The 17,731-nt window shown below is 43.2% G+C and overlaps 1 protein-coding gene across 35 annotated transcripts in view; it reads left to right on the top strand.

Annotated features, from left to right (window-relative positions):
• The window catches only part of PPFIBP2 (PPFIA binding protein 2), a 193,839-nt gene that overhangs the window by 62,158 nt on the left and 113,950 nt on the right, over positions 1 to 17,731 (top strand). For all 35 annotated transcript variants that reach the window (XM_065594922.1, XM_065594918.1, XM_065594908.1 and 32 more), the window contains one exon: positions 10,515 to 10,729. In XM_065594922.1, the coding sequence (XP_065450994.1) occupies positions 10,515 to 10,729 (215 nt within the window). The remainder of the gene's footprint in view (positions 1 to 10,514; positions 10,730 to 17,731) is intronic.

Here is a 17,731-nt window from a genome sequence, read left to right as displayed (position 1 = left end):
AGTGCATCTGGTATGTAAATATCTTGTGACACCGGCTACAAGAGTGCCAGCAGAACTCCTGTTCTCACTTTCAGTTAACATTGTAAACAAGAGACGGGCAGCATTATCTCCTGCAAATGTAAACCAACTTGTTTGTCTGAGCGATTGGCTGAACAAGTAATAGGACTGAGTGGACTTGCAGGCTGTAAAATGTTATATTTTTATTTTTGAATGCAGTTATTTTTGTACATAATTCTACATTTGTAAGTTCAACTTTCATGATAAAGAGATTGCATTGCAGTATTTGTATTAGGTGAATTGAAAAATACTATTTCTATTTTTTTTTAGAGTGCAAATACTTGTAATCAAAAATAAATATAAAGTGAGCACTGTATACTTTGTATTCTGTTATAATTTAAATCAATAAATTGATAATGTAGAAAACATCCACAAATATTTAAATAAGTGGTATTCTATTATTGTTTAACAGTGCGATTAATCGCGGTTAATTTTTTAAATCGCTTGACAGCCCTAAAAAATAAATCTTGTGAAGCAGGTGAGCATTAATTAGTGCATAGGCCCTTTAATATCTTCATCCAGAGATCTCATGGCGTTTTACAAGGGTGTGTATTATTAATTCCATTCTGTAAATGACACAACTGTTGTACTGAGAATCTAATTGACTTGGCTGAAATCAAACAATTTTATCAAGGTCTCCTAATGGTTGAAGCCAACAGTAGAGGTGGGGTCATAGTCAAGAATCACTCCAGAGGTCAGGCTGGAGTCAGAGTTAGAAGCCACGTCAAGGGTTAAACCGGAGTCAGAGCCAGAAGTCACACCAGGGGTCAAAGCCAGTGTCAGAGTTACGCCAAGCGACAATAACTGGAGTTAGGGCGAGGGAGTAGGAATGACATGAGGTAATGGGAGCAAGGAGGGAAAAGCCAACGAGGAGGCAGGAACTTGGTCTCAGAGGTCTGGTCAGCAGCAGGCCTAGACACTAGTTTCTCAGACAAGGGGTGTGGCAGGAACAGGAAGCTTTATGGAGAGGTGACAAGTCAGGAGTCTTCTGCTAGTCAACAGATCCTGATGAGTCAGTGGGTAGGGTTGCCAGGTGTCCGGTTTTTGATCAGAACGCCAAGTTGAAAAGGGACCCTGGTGGCTCCGATCAGCACCACTGACCGGGCCATTAAAAGTCTGGTCAGCAGCTCAGCGGGACAAGGCAGGCTCCCTGCCTGCCCAGGCTCCGCGCCACTCCTGGAAGCAGCGGCATGTTCCCCCTCCGGCTCCTACACGCAGGGGCAGCCAGGGGGCTCTGCACGCTGCCCCTGCCCCAAGCGCCAGCTCTGCAGCTCCTGTTGGCCGGGAACCATGGCTAATGGGAGCTGTGGGGGTGGCGCCTGTGGACTGGGCAGCATGCTGGGCCTCCTGGCCAGGCCTATGCATAGGAGTCAGAGGGGGAACAAGACGCTGCTTCTGGGGGCTGCTTGAGGTAAGCGCTGCCAAGAGCCTGCACCCCTGACCTCCTCCCGCGCTCCAACCCCCTGCCCCAGCCTCGATCCCCCTTCCACCTTCCGAACCCCTTGGTCCCAGCCCAGAGCACCCTTCTACACCGCTAACCCCTTATCCCCAGCCCCACCCCAGAGTCTGCACTCCCAGTCGGAGCCCTCACACACCCCCACACCCAAACCCCCTGCCCTGGCCCCCCCCATACCCTGAACCCCTTATTTCTGGCCCTATCCCAGAACCTGCACCCCCCAGCCCAGAGCCCACACACCAACCCCCCTGCCTCAGCCCGGAGCTCCCTCCCATACTCCGAACCCCTCAGCTCCAACCCCCAGGCCGGAGCCCCCTCTCACTCGTCAACCCTGCAGACATTGGTCCGAGACCCATGGTATCTGACCCAGTGAGTCATTCATCAAGCTGGGACTAGAATCACGGCCTCTGATGCCTGGTCCATGTATTATTACTTTATGGACAAGGATTTTCATAACACGGCAGTTAGTGCTGAGATCATTAGTCATTTTTCTCTGTACATTTCAAGTACTCATAATATCTTGCTAATGTAGCATTAAGAGGGAAATGTTATGCTCACATAAATTGTGCAGTATGTGAAATACAGAAAGGAATTGATTCATTTAATAAACATGTAACTTGCCACATTTATCTTTTTAAAATCAGTTTCTCTTTTTGAGTCAATGGAGCACAAATAATTATCTAAATTCATTAATCACTTTGGGGTAACCTTAACTGTTGTAAACTGAGGGCCCAATTCTGATACCCTTATATTGACGAATGCCTTTCTCCACAAGTAGTTCCTTTTGAAATCAGTGGGACTCTTTGATTAGTTTATGAAGTAAGGTGCTGCTCATTGCAGATAAATTTACCAGCGCACTGTCCTTAAAAGTTCAGTTTTTGTTTTGTAATTTGTTTTGTAGTATTTTAAAAAAGCTCCCAGGAGCCAGCCTTACGCCACATTTCAGAAAAAAAATATTTCTTGCAGCTTATTGTATATCCCGGAATGATACAGGGATATATTCGGAACTGTACTATTCCAGATACTGACACTATAGTAATAGTAGATCTGGCATAGTTAGTATCTGTGTAAGCGTGGGAATGGTCCTGCTATTGTGGGGAACTTTCCTGGCTTATACACTACCCTGAGGAAATGGGCTAGCTTCCACTTCCTTTACCCAGAGGCTTGCCTGACCTCGAGGGCTCCCCTTCCACTCTCCTGTGTGGCAGAGTCTTCGTAACCTCAGGATTCCTGCGGGGCTCGACCCCAAACCTTGTTGTGGTCACTTAGGGCAGGGGTTAGGGTGTTCCCACTCCGGGGTGCTCTCTGTGCACTGGATGCTTCCCTGACCCAGTCATCATTACGTACAGTTCAAAGCAAATACAATTTATTAAACAGCAATCAATTTTAAAAAAATAAAGAAAAAATGGCAAAGTTTAAAGGAAAACACACAACCCCGCTCTGTGGTACAGGGACATTGCAACCAGCGTCTCTGGAATGTAAGGGAAGTTCAGTCTGTTCCTCACAAGTCCCAGACCACCTTCTCAGGCCCTGGCTGTGCTGCAGGGATGCTGCAGGCCGGACACTTGCTCTGGTGGTGGCCACACGCCCTCAGGCTTTAGGTGGCAGGACCCTTCTTCTCAGCATCGCCCCCACCCTGTCGGGGTTACGATCACCCTCCAAGTCTGGCCTAAAAGACGTCTTAGCTAGGGGCGCTTCCCTATGCTGGGCCCGCTGCCTAGGGTCCCCCTCGCTCACCACAGCTGCTCACTGCACCGGGCTCCAGACAGCTCCAGCCCCAGCTCCAGCTCCACTCTGCCTCAGCCAGGGCCGGCTCCAGGCACCGGCCGAGCAAGCTGGTGCTTGGGGCGGCAGCTTGTAGGAGGCGGCATTCCGCCCAATCCTAGGGCGGCACGGATGCTTTTTTTTTTTTTTTTTTTTTGGTGGTGTTCCGCTCCGGCCTCCCTGTAGGGGGCGGCGGCGCGGAGGACGGGAGCGTCCTGCAGGAAGCCCGGCAGGGCAGCCCGCGTCCTTCCCTCCCAGCCGACCGGAGCGGCATGGGGCACGGCAGGAGGGGCCGCATGGCAGCGTCCCGCTGAAGCCCTGGCTGCCCCCCTTCTCTCTCTCTCCCCCCCGCTGCCTCTCCCCTCCCCTCCCCCCGCTAGCCGGGGCACATCTGCAGCGCAGGGAGTCCCCCTGCTTCCGGCCGCGCTGCAGGTTTTTTTCTTTTTGCTTTGCCGTTCTGGCTGCCCCGTTTTTTTTTTTTTTTTTTGCTTGGGGTGGCCAAAAAGCCAGAGCCGGCCCTGGCCTCAGCACTGCTTCTGCTCTGCCCCCAGCTCCCTGGGCTGCTTCTTTGGCCCCTCTGGCGCTGGTTGCTACAGCTCTGCTCCCAGGTCTGCTCTGTGGGCTGCTTCTGTGACTCTGCTCCCAGCACTGACCTGCTGCTTTTCTGGCCCCTCTGGCTGGCACGGCTCTGCTCCCCCGCTCAGCTTGGCCCAATTCTGACCCAGGCAATTCCAGCTCACATAAATGACAGGACCCCCCTGGCCTCCTGACTCCCTGATTAGCCTGCCCGCCCTGTCAATCAGGCTGACCTGGAGCATTGGCCTCTCCCCATTGTTCCTGGGGACTGTCAGTCTTGGTGTGCTGATTTCCCATTGACCCTTCCCCTTTCTTTTGGTACTGGGAGCTAGCCAACCAAAGCACCCCCACTGAGTTTTAGTAAGGGGACAACAGTCGCCTTACATCTGCAAAAACTAAGAGCCATGTTTCAGCTAAGAAAATGTCTTACTTGTTGGTTGGAGAGTAATTGCAGAGACAGCAAGGTGTACAGCTGGGAATGTCTGCTATTTAAATGTCAGTAAAGGAAATGGTTGAGACATACATGAGGAAGAGTCCACAGATCAGTACGAAATTAGAACATCAGCAGTTAAGTCTCTCTATTTTTACAAAACAATAAAGGCAAAGGTCTCAAAACCATGTTACAGTCAAAACAGGTTCTAAATCAAGAACCTTGGATGGTAAGTAAATGCCATTTAAATTCTACAACTATAACTCCAGATACTTCAAGCCTACAAGTGTTAGATCATCAAAACATAACCATGCACTGCATGTCTAAATTAACACACAGTAAAACATATCACACCATTTTGTTCCTGTGGCTCTTGTAAGACTACAACATTTAAATTAAGTATATGTACCACTTATATATACCATGTCTTTTATTAGTAACGGAATTCAGTAGAGATGGATTGAGCTGATTAGACAAATTTTCAGTTCATCTAAACCTATAGGGCTATATTAGGGTCCTGAGATGGGAAAATGTGAATACCTTAGCCTTGTGTACCTCCAAACTAGAAGGTGCCACCACTTGCTGGCATCCAGTACTGTGGCCAGAAATGACCTTTCTAGGAGTTGGCTCCTTGACAGAGAATTCTGATTGGCTCAACCAACATTTTTACAAGTTGCTTTTTGGAGGTAGTTCTTGCAGGAAGAATGTCGGAGCACTTACACCACTGTTAGAGCTACACAAAGCTGCCTACACATGTTGAAGGATCTGGGTCACGAACTTCAAAACACTTGCTTCCCATAGGGATGTAAAAGGTTAAATGGATAACCGTAAGCATTAGGCTTACCGTTAACAGACCTTAACCGTTAACCCTGGAGGCCCGGCACCGGCCAGAGTGGTCCCACCCCTGGCCGGCCCTGCTCTGGTTGCGCTGGGCCAACCGGAGGGGCCACCGATGGCCCAACGGGACCTTGGCCGTGCTGAAACAGCCCCAGCACTGGTCGCACCGTGCTGGCCAGATGGAGCAGCTCCGATCGCGCTGCACCGGCTGGCCGGAGGGACCTCGGTTAACTGGCTAAACAATATAATTTTAATCGTTTAACTGGTTAACGTTTTAAACTGATATTTACATCTCTAGTTTCCCAGATTTCCCAGGAGCTATAGTGTGCCATGTGAAGTTTCAAGGAGTTTGGTTTCTCTCTGTAGAGTACAGAAGTTGGGTGAGGGAGCTTCATATTCCACCTTCTAGAAACTAACTTCAAACTTAGCTATGGAATGCCCAAGAAAACTACAAGCCATATATAATTCCAGGCTCCCCATTGTGGAAGCTATATGTTTCAAAAGAAATAGAAGTGCAAAGAGCTGAAGATACAATAATGTAGGCAAAAAGAGGCATTAAAAACATGCTAGCTATTATCCCATAGGATGGAGAATCTGAAGCACAAAGGTCTTTTGTGGTTTGGAAGTCTGTTCATGTTAGTTATTCAGTTTTCAGTTAAGCTAGTAAATAGCTTTTGAAGACTGTGGATGATAAAACTTGTTAAAAACTGACGGAGTTTCTGTAAATATGTCTGAATTTATATTTGTCTTTAATGCTGTTTTGTTCCATTATGAACAGAGGTAAGATTAGCAAAAAGAAAATCACACAAAAATGTAAGCAGCCTTGTGACTATTTGAGGTTAAATGCCTTCCCCCACAGACCAAAGAATGTATTATTTGTATACGTTCAGAGATTCAGCTTTTTTGATACAGCGTTCTTGTTCTCTACAGCCTACTTAAAGTTACCACAACGCTTTCTGGGGCAGACAAGTTCATTTTGGATTTTGTGCTGAAAAGATATCTTCTCTGTCTTGCCCCCACCAAATTGTTTTTATCACAAATCTCATTGGGCTAGAAAACCTGCAGGAAATGGTCTAGCAAAGGAAATCTGTCTGAGGCTCTCTTTACACAATTTCCCTAAGTTACTTGGGTGGGGAGAAGGGTGGTTTTTGCTTTCCTCTTCCTGGTAAAATGGTCTGTGGTTCTGCCCCTAAACTCTCTGCTGGGATCAATGGTAATCCACCTGTAGTGCAGGCATTTCTTCATAGCTTTGAGGCCGCTGGCCTATCCCCCATTTCTCCCCTTGGGATTGTAAGTTTTTTGGTGGGTTGGGGATATCTCTCTCCCTCTATGTGCATGTACAGTGCTTAGCACAGTCGGACCCGAATCTTTGGCTTGGCGCCTGTAGGGCCTACAATAGTACAAAAGATAATAAAAGCTACCATTGGAATCCCTCTGAATGCAATACAACTTGAGGTAAAGGGATTGGGGGCAAAGAGCAGGGCTAAATACAGGGTTCTCAAACTGGTGGCCCTTGCCTTCAACAGACTGCCCAATAGTCATGGATTTAGATGAATTTTCTGTCCTTTCCATGGGGAAGTGGACCCTGTCTTCCCAATAGAAGAATTGAAAGGAAACTGCAAGCCTGAACTCAATTTCCCAGCACCTCTGAGGGAATGTAGCAGTTATGTAGCTGCCTAGGATTATAGCATTATAACCAATTGCTGCAGTTTGCCTTTAGTGTTTGAAGTCCCTGTGTAGCTGCAAACAAAATATTTTTCAAATCTTTGGAGCTACACAAAACACTATGTAGAATATGTACAAAGCTGACATTAGCATTTCTAGGCTTGTGAAACAATTTACCATGCCCTCCGCCACCCCAATTCCTGTCCACCATAATTTTATAGCTCCCTTTGGTAACTTATTTCACAAGGCTGCAAATGCATTGCTTTCCAAACTGTTTATGTATTTGCCCCAAAGCAACCTTTCCCTGGAATTAGCTGAATGGCTTCAAAGAACTTTGAACTGCAAATACGCTTTTATGTTCAGAGAATAGGAAACGTGTAACTGAAAATAATGTACAGTTGTCCCCACACTTTTGAATACGTTGTGCAAAAGCTTTGTAACCTCAGTCACCCACTATCTGGATATGCAGGCCAAAAAAGGAGTTGGTTAACCCTAAAAAGATTACTTGAATTGGTCCCAAAAACACTTTACAAAGAGCCACGTGGAAAACATATTTGTATTACCTTAGTGCCCAGAGGGCCCAGCCAGGATCAGGAACCCATTGTGCTAGACAGTGTATAGACACATGGTATCAGAAGATTCATACCCACAGAGCTTACAATCTAAATATGGACAAAAGGTGGGAGAAAGGAAATATTACTTCTCCCTTCTTTACAGATGGGAAACTGGGCCACAGAGAGATTAAATGATTTGCCTAAGATCACACAGTGAGTGTGTGTGGCAGAGCTGGTAATTGAGCCCATTTTTCCTAAGTTCCAGATAGGTGCCTTTGCTGTAACCATCTTTCCCCTGTTGAGTTTTTAAACAAGAAGGGGATGGTAGGAAAACACGTGCAGTCTTTCTTTTGATCCTAGCATCTCATCAGGTTTCGGGCTGCAAGGCGATCCTCATTCTTGCATTCGCATACCTGTCTGTTATCTGGTATTGTAACTCGCTTGTGCCCTTTGCAGTTTTAGTGTGGACATGGTTAAATTGAACATGTACAGTATTTAATTAAACTAGTTCCTGTGGGTTTTTAGTTCTGTTTTTTCAGTTTCTTTCTTCTATTCTCCTTTTCAGATGAACAATGCATGTTCTATTCAATACAAAGATATTTAGGAACTGAACAAGAGGAAGTAACTCAATGATCTGTTTGAGTCCTGCCAATGTTCAGCCAGCAAAATAGGAAGCTGTATGCATTAAAAGGTTGAATGAGTGTCTACATTTCTACATCACTTCTCTCCCTGGTGAACTGTGCCTTGGCATTGCCTCCAGGGGGATTTGTCTGCTCCCCTTACTCCCCCTTCAGTCAAAGAGCAAAAGGGCTGCAATGGCAACCCACAGCAAATTGGATTAAAAATAACAGCACAAAAGAGGAGAGTGTGTGCATGTGTTTGGAAAGGGGAGAGGAAGGATTATGTTCTCTCAATGATGCACTGGGATCTGTGTGTCTAGCTCCCATTCCAGAAAATGAAAGTTACCCATATAGGGTCTTGATCCTCCAGGGTGCTGAGCACTATGGCCCCAATCTAGCAAAGCACTTAAGCATGTGCTTAATTTTAAAAATGTGAGTAGTCCCATAGACTTCAAGTCAATGGGGCTTTGTTGCATCGAAGCTAGAATGCAAGATCCAGCCTGATAGCCCCCTGGTGGTGAATGATGAATAGGCCCTGAGTCATTGATGAAGAAATTTGATTGCATTGAAGACACTTTATTTACCAAAAGAAAAGGCTTGGATTTATTTTTCTTACCAATCAGACCTGAGCGCAGAGTATTCTGTATCCGTCTGTCCTGTTGTTCTCCAACCGCTTTTCTTTTTTCCTCCCCACATGGACCGCTATAACTTCAGACCGCTGGGTCCTCGATACTGTAGTGGAGGGTTATACCCTACAGTTTATTTCTACCCCACCCCCCATCCCCGTCCCTCTTCAGGGACCCTTCTCATAAGAGTCTCCTCTTTTTCACACAAGCCATAATTAAAAGGTGGAACTCATTGATGCAGGAAGTTGTTGAGGCCAAGAATTTAGCAAGATTCAGCAAGGACTTGAACATTTATACCGATAATATCCAGAATTACAACAAAATATTAACAAAACTGTTTTTGAAGGAAGAAAAAAACTTTGAGGGTTTATGCCAGTCTCTTAACTGTTAGGGGTTAAGAGAAGGTTTCATGAGGAATAAATTATCTCACATGTGGCTCACCACAGAGTTTCTTTCAATTTCTTCTATAGTATGCATGCTGGATACTGGACTAGATGGAACAAGATCCAGTATGGTATTCCTATGTTCTAATTGGAGTTTAAAACTTATAAACACAAGTTTTTCCCCACCCTGTGTTGGCCCTTATTTGCTGCCCCTTTTGTTTCTGACCCTCCCTTCCCACATTGTTGGGGGCGGGGGGGAGGGGGAGAAGGGGAAGAGCTTAAACTACTGATGACTGTCTTCTGTGCTATCAAGTGTTTTACTAAGCCAAGGATGCTATCCAGTTTTCCTGTGTAAGGAAAACAAACTCCTCCATGTTGAAGCCACAATCCAAATTTCTGAGGCTTGCGTTTAGTTGGCACTCTTTCAACCCAATCAATGCATGATTACCATATGAAGGGAGGGGACCTTGCTGAATGAGCTAAATTTACATCATGTCATGGGGAAATGTCTCCTAACCCCACCTTGTTGGGTTTTTTTTAAGTGATAGGAAAGCATTACATCAGCAATGGGTTCTTTCCAGTTCCAATTTCCTGTCCATCTTTTGGTAATTTTAATCAATACCAAGCTGATACTTTGGAACTAAAAACTTTATCTAAGGACTAACTTCTGCCCTCTGCTAAGACTTTAGTGGAGTTGCATATGTACTGTGCCTTTTTCTCTCTCAGTATGGCTGGATTCTGTTTTAAGAGGGTGAGAAGGGATTTGCTACCCTGTTTCCCCGAAAATAAGACATCCTCCGAAAATAAGGCCTACTTACAGTTTTGCCTCTCGTTGTAATATAAGGCATCCCCCCAATAATAAGACCTCCCCGATAATAAGGCATCCACCGATAATAAGGCATTTTTCATTTCTGAAAAATAAGACATCCCCTGAAAATAAGACCTAGCGCAACTTTGGGAGCAAAAATTAATATAAGACACTGTCTTATTTTCGGGGAAACAGGGTAGTAGTCTATATAGCTAACTATGATTTTTTTTTCTGTCAAAGCTTAGTTTTTCTGTCATGATTGTAATGAAACCTGTTCTCACCTGGATTTCTTACTAAAATACAACAAAAGTCCTTTTTGTAATACAGGAGAAATGGGGCTAGTGTGGGGGTCTTTCAACTACATTGTGACATCTAATGGTTGGTAAGGATAATTGCAGGTGGTTTGGGGGTGGTTTGGTTTGTGTTTATGGGGCTTTAGCAAATCTATCCTGGACCCAGTATCCTTTTTTTAAAATGTAGTGATCTGAATGTTACACCTCTGCCTCATTCTGAAAGGGGACATTTATTTATCTGTTTAAATAATAACTAACTCAAAAATGTGTAAGTGCTATCAGAAAGATGTCATATTTGCCTTTTTATTAATTGTTAATAATGCCCACAGAGTAGCATCTGGAGTGTAGCTATTGTGGTATCATCGAATTATATCCATATATTTATTGGAGACCTTTAATATTTTTATAAAAATCTCTTTTCTCCCTCTCTTTACTACTTTTTTAGGCACTAAGGCAGCCACAGAGTATGCAAATGGCATATATGACATTGTGTCACCTGCTCCATCAATATATTTGGGCACATTCCAAATTTTGCATCTGCTAGAAGACCTGAAGATGGCACTAGAACTGCTAGAGGATCCTCAAGAGAGAGAAGCATTACGGAATCAGATCCCGGGGGATACAGCAAGATGTATACGGGAGTGGCTGGAAGAAAACCTGGTGAGTCGTCACGGACAACTTTTCCATCTGGTTGGGGAATAATGTTGACTGCCGTATCTCATGGTTCAATTCTTTTAGTAATGGAATTCAAGCTGCAGCAATCTACTCAAGTTTTAGCCCTTAAAATGCGTAGTGTACTTCAGCTGTCTGTACTAGGCTAGCATAGCTGGGGGTTGAAGGTCTAGGAAGGTGGTAGAGCTCTCATTCTATGGTGTGGGGAGGAGGAGGATGGAGAGAAGGAGGTGGAAAGGAAAGTTTAAAAGTGCTGCCCCTCCTTCCGTGCCCTTTCTGTTGCCCTCACCTGGAGAAAAACAATTGAATCAGGGGATTTGTAACTGGATACAGAACCTTTCACCTCTAGTCCCTGGTTCAGAATGTGACTGTGTGGAGTGGCATGTGCTTCTGAGGCAGCTAAGATGGAAAGGGATAAAAGGGATCTCATATGCTCCTAGCCTTCTACATTGTGGTGTCCCCACTCAGGGGTATCCTGACTCTCCAAAGTACCCCTTGGGTTTATTAAGAGAGGAGAGTAGTGAGCATAGCAGAGAGATTCACTGTTTGCTCCTGTTGCACCAGAGAGTGCAAGGCTGGGTTAGGAGGCAGGTAGGGAAATGAGCCACCTGGTCATCTAGTTAAGGAGACTGAGGCTCACTGGAGTGGTGAGCAGGCCATCAGGCAACCTCTTGAAGAAGAGACCCAGTATAAGTGGGGGAGGAGAAATGGGTGTAGACTGCCAAAATGCACCTCCCCAAGAAGACCTGCTTCTGCAGATATGTGGTGATTAGGTGAGGGGGATGAGAATTAACCAAGTGTTTTCAGAGCTTCCAAAAGGTTTGTTTGTATGGGTGGGTGGTGGCAGTTTTGGTTGGCTCCACCAAACCATTTTGCTCTTTCCTAATTGTGACTCTAGCTTCCGATCCAATGTGCATCACCTACCATAGCTGTCCTGCTCTTAATATGTGCTAAGGCTTCTGGAATACTTTCTGCCTTTTGTTTGTCTTTGTTAGCCTGGCCTGTCTTTGAACTGCATACTCTAGAGGTGCAATGCTGTGGTTGGAAAATCTTCATCTGGAATCTTATGAAAGGAAGGAATGGGAAGTTGGTGCAGATTTAGTGTTTTTTTAAAATGTTAAATTTAATTTCTCAGTATTGGAATCTGTCTGCCAAATCCTGAGATCAGTTCTTGTTCAGTCCTCCCTCAGGCATACTCCTGCTGAGTTTCCTGGGTAAGAACTCAGGCAGGCTCTCAGGTCCTGGCCCGATGGTAGGTAAAGGAAAGTATTTATTAAAATATAAATATTTAGTACTCCATGTACTGGTTTTACATTTTCATAGCACCATCTAAATGCATTGGCCTTGAACCACAGAGCTCAGGGAAATTTAGATCTGAGATTTTGCTTTTGGTTCCTCTCTTGTGCAAATATGAATTAAGCTTCACATCTTTGTGAGGCAGGTAATACTTTGAGTATTATCCCCTTTGAATTTAGACTCCTCTGTTTTATACTAATCTTGTAACAAATGCACGTTTTCTCATATAGTACTTTCCTCCATATGGGAAATTATCCAAAACAGAAACCACAGTTCCCTTCCCAAAACATCATTATTTGTAGTTGCAAATCTTGCAGCCCTGTCTAGTACGTCATGAACTGTGTTGATTTGGGTGAAGTTTCTGGGCTATATATGCTCAAAAACCACAAATTAGTGGTGACTTGTAGTATCTATCTTTGGGTCTCTTGTGGAACAATATTTCTGCTTTTTTAATGTTTTTCACTTTATTATATTCTGTTTTGTTTTTACTTACTTCTAAGAATATACCTAACCCTGTGTCTAGGGGCATATACTTGACTCACGGCAGCCTATTCAGAATGACAAATTGCAAAAGTAATTTCCAAAACATTCTCTTACTCAGTGGTGGCAGCTCTGGTGAGGCATCAAGAAAAAGCCTGAGCAAATAAATGTGTACATCATCCATTGGAAGTCATCAAACTCATGGTCTGCTCAGTGAACTTGGATGTGAATTCCGGAGTTAAGAGTCATACTCTGAGAACACTTCACTTTCAGTCCTGAGCACTGAAATCAAAAGATTGGTAGTAAAAAGGACCCAAGTGAACTTTCCATCTCCCATGATATGTAAGGAAGGATGGTCTCCCAAGATAGCCAGGCACCAAACTATTATGGGCTGGATTTGAATACCAAAGCAAAGCAATACCCAGTACAGTCTAAGAAGCACAGGTACAGTATGCTTCATGTAGCAAACGCTACCCAAGAGAGTGTCTGCCATTCTGCACTAAGGCTATGTCTGCACTACAGCTTATGTCGGTATAAAAAAAATTAATGGAGATATCCTATCTCCTCGAACTGGCAGGGACCTTTAAAGGTCATCGAGTCCAGCCCCCTGCCTTCACTAGCAGGACCAAGTACTGACTTTGCCCCAGATCCCTAAGTGGCCCCCTCAAGGACTGAACTCACAACCCTGGGTTTAGCAGGCTAATGCTCAAACCACTGAGCTATCCCTCCCCTCTAAGTTATGTTGCTCAAGAGGGGTGAATAAAGCACAAGTTACACTGCCAATAGCGCTGGTTTGGACAGCGCTATGTTGGTGGGAGAGTGTCTCCCACTGACATAGCTACTGCCGCTCACAAGGGCAGGAGTAGTGAAGCCGATGAGAGGGCTCGCGAGTGTATCATCATATAAAACTAAAGCAACAAACCTCACAATTGGCATTTTTGTTCAGCAAAGGTCAGTAACTGAATAGGAACAGAGACTCAACCGTTTTCTCATTGGCGAAATTCATAACCAGAATTCCCCCTAGATGCTGTGGGTGTTCTCACTTCTGGGTCGCCTAACCCTACTGTGACTGTTTCAGATCTTCCGGAGTAATGTAGAGTAGGGATGGACAATGGAAAGTGACCAAAAAAGTCCTCTCTTACAGCATTGTTATACAAACATGTAACGAAACAAAACAAAAATCCCTGCCCAGAAGAGCTTGCAACTTCTGGAACAATACCAATTCTGTCATTGATACTCCCAGTGATGAATTACAGCTACAAAGTTTGCTAAAGTAGACAAGGCTATGCAATTTGGTCCCTCCAGGCCAGGATTGAAGCACATTGGCAAGGTGATGAGGGAGAAGCTTTATGACTGTTGCCCATGCTATTTCAGCTCTATCAATAAATAGAGACTACCTGTCACAAAGTACTAAATCCACTCATTTATTTTTAAATGTAAACCAGTTATAGCTGTAGCCTTTTCGGGAGTATCTGCTATAGATGTAAGTATGTAGGGTGCCATGGAATTTAGTTATGTTCATAGAGTGTAAATCCAAAATAATAACATAACCAGAAAGTTTTATGCCCATCATTGCTCACCTGCATTTTTGTAAGTGTCTATTTTAATCCTTTACTATGGAAAGGATTGGTTGTGATTCCATGGTTCCTGTAGAGATGAAGTTTGTACTTATGAAAATAAGGGCCTGACCCAGAACCCATCAGAATGAATGGAAAGGCTCTAAAAACAGACCATTTGCAGTAGTAAAGTTAGTGAGGCCACAAGCTCATACCATAAGGCTTCTATTCTCTCTCAACCTGTGATCAGGGAACCCCAAGGTTCCTGAGACTAAAGGAGTTCTGTGTGGAGTGATGCTTCTGAAGCTGCTGATGTTTCTGTAACTTTTAAACATATCCCAAACGGTCTGACTTAAGTGGATGTGGTGTAACTAGTTGTGGTTCCTTAGTATGAACTAGCTGAATGCATAACAGACAGAAATGCTACTGAGAACCCAGGTGCACAAAAAGTTCTTGAAGTAACAGCCTCAAAAGCTGTGTCAGTGCAATTTTCAAATCTAGAGGAAGAGAGGTGTAGCTATTCCTGCATGGCTTTTTTTATTAGACTTCAAATTCTAGACCTGCTAGGAGTCTGATTCCAAACACTGCGGGACAAATCTACCCTTCTCTGACATGAGGGTAAGTCAGAACTGAGTTTCACAGGAAATATATTGAGTGTATTAGATGTAGGTAGCTCATTAAGTAGGGCTTAACATTCTCTGTAACTTAGAACAGGACTATTGTTTTGACAAGGTTAAGATGGAATAAAGCTGTGTTAATTGGGTGCATCTGAAGAAGTGAGGTTTTTTACCCACGAAAGCTTATGCCCAAATAAATGTTAGTCTTTAAGGTGCCACCGGACTCCTTGTTGTTTTTGTAATTACTTACTCATACAGTAAGAACTGTATTGAGATTCTGTGCCTGTGGGTGAACAGGTCTGTGTCGTTTAGAAATGCTTTGTAATTGTATCTGACACACTGCAAAATGAAAACTAAGATTATTATGGGTGAATGGATGTAAAATGACTTCGGATATAGTACCACAGTTATTGCTAAATATTTCAGTAGTGTAAGGACCAAATGACGTATCACAAAGCGGATAGTAATTTCAACATTAAAAATTAACCACTGACTCTGCTTGACTTGGTCAACTAAATGATACATATTTAGTTACCATTTCATTTTGCTAACTCCAAATGAAATTCTGCACTGCTAATACTTTTTTGTGTGTTAGGCTCTGCAAAGATGCATTTCTCCCCTAAGAATGTTTGGATCCACTTGACCTGAGAATAATTCTAACATGATTTTTAACATGAGTGACAATCTAGTTTCATAGATTGTAAAATGTCTGTAGTTAGTTTAAACCACTTCACCATGGAGCATTGTACATTGGCCATTAAAAAGCTGCTGACTCTTGAAAACATGGAAATATTTTCCTGACCATATTCACTTTGAGAAATGCAACTCTGGCAAACTTGATAACTCTATTTGCCAGATGGTAAGGAAAAAAGAAGAGTAGAAAAATCTGAAATACTATATATATTTTTTAAATTATTTGATTTATTTTATTTCATCTACTCTTGATTTGTAACAAATGCCTATTTATTACTCTGGGTGCTTCCACACTAATTAAAAACATCCCATTCAACAGATTAGATAGAATAGCCTGCCCATAAATTCTTAGCTAGTACTTATCTACCAATAAGAGCTCTTTAATGAGGGTCCATTCATGCCTATTAAAGTCAAAGGGAGTCTTTCCATTGACTTAGTTGGGTTTTGCATCAAACCACTAGGCCCCAGTACAGCAAAAGGAAAAAAAACAAGCTTAAGTTTACAAATGTGTTTATGACCCATTGACTTCAAAATTTAAAATTTGCATGTGCTTAACTTTGATGAATTGCAGTTTTTGGTGCCAAATTCCTCTGCTCCCCACTTCTCTAAATGCAACTGAGATGAACTTTTCAGAATTCTCAGTCCATAACATGGGGATATTACTGCTTTGCAAAGCACCTGGAGATTGTGATGGGTTCCCCCTGGGTTGCCACCTGGAACTGGGGTACCACTGACCCCTCTGACCCACCAGCCTGGGCTCCCTCTCACACTGTAATCTGGTTTAGATTAAAACAAAAACAAGTTTATTAACTAGAAAAGGTAAATTTTAAGCTATTATAAGGGGTAGCAAACAGATCAAAGCAGATTACCTAGTAAATAAACAAAAAATGCAAACTAAGCTTAATACACTAGACTGGATATGAATTAGCAGATTCTCATTCTAAGAGATGATACAAGCAAGCTGCAGATTCTTAAGGGGCAAGCTGCACTTGCTTTACAGCTTGGAATCCCCAGGCATTTCATACATAGATTAGAAATCCCTTTAGCCTGGGTCCAGCACTTCCCCCAGTTCAGTCTTTATTCCTCAGGTGTTTTGAGGAATCTTCTTGTGTGGGGAGTGAAGAACCCCAGATGATGTCACTCCCTGCCTTATATAGCTTTTGCATATGGCGGGAACCCTTTGTTCCAAAGCTTGATTCCCAGACCAGTCTGTGGAAAAATACTGACATCCCAAGATGGAGTCCAGCATCATGTGGCTTGGACACATGTCCTTGCAGAGTCATAGCAGCCATCACTCACAAGCTTTCTGTAGCATTCTCAGGAAAGCTCAGCAAGTGGGAGATAAGCTTCTCTCCCAAGGCCTACTGTTTTCCCTAATGGCTCATTGCAATGAATAGGCCCTTCCCAGCCAGCTAGCTAGACTGAAAGCATCTTGTCTAGTGGGCATTACCCAGGTGTAATTACATTTGAAATACAGATACATAGTCAATATTCATTACTTCAGGTACAAAAATGATACATGCATACAAATAGGACAGTCATATTCAGCAAATCATAACTTTTCCAATGAGACCTCACATGACTTATCTGGTACAAAATGCATCATAATGATGCCATAATCCTATCATAATAGTATCACTGTGAAGAATATGGGGCGCAATGTCACAGAGATATTTGGGTAAGTGTCATTGTATAGGTGGAAAGGATTTATATAATTATAATATTGTCCACTGGTAATAGCTCATTCTTATTTGTACAGATATGTAAGGGACACGGTGTGGTCAATCTGGCCCAAAATATGGATTTTGTAAAACATAGCTTTTACCAAACTTGATGCCAATAATGTTTTCCTCAAACTTATTTATAAAATTTTTACAGAAATATTTTTTATCAAGTAAACACTACCCTGTTCACAACTCGGACACTGCAGAGTTGTATTAGTGCATGAGGATCTGAAAGTGAAATTAACTGTTTTTCTGAAAGATATGCTTTTGTTCAAACAGGAATTAATGCAGGAAAGTTCTAAAGCCTGTGTTATACAGGAGGCCAGACTAGATGATCACAGTGGTCTCTTTTGGCCTAATAATCTGTAAACTATAAACTAAAGTTATAAAATGACCAGTCAGTTTTCATTGGTCAAGCTGAGAGAAATGCAAATAAGTGAAGTGCATAAATAGTGTAAAGTAAATTAAAGGTTCACAATTCTTGTTTTATTTTAGTGATCTAAGGTGTTAGCAGTAACATAGGTAAAGGAATTCTATTTTTGCAAAAATAATTTATTTTAGCTTAATCAGTGCCCTTTTAAGTGAGTTGCATACAATATCTATATTTGGTTTGAAGAATTTGGC

The sequence above is a fragment of the Chrysemys picta genome, chromosome 4, assembly GCF_011386835.1.
Source record: "Chrysemys picta bellii isolate R12L10 chromosome 4, ASM1138683v2, whole genome shotgun sequence".
NCBI classification, from domain to species: domain Eukaryota; kingdom Metazoa; phylum Chordata; order Testudines; family Emydidae; genus Chrysemys; species Chrysemys picta.
The sequence above is the reverse complement of the archived record's forward strand: the minus strand, read 5'-3'. Positions and strand labels throughout refer to the sequence as shown.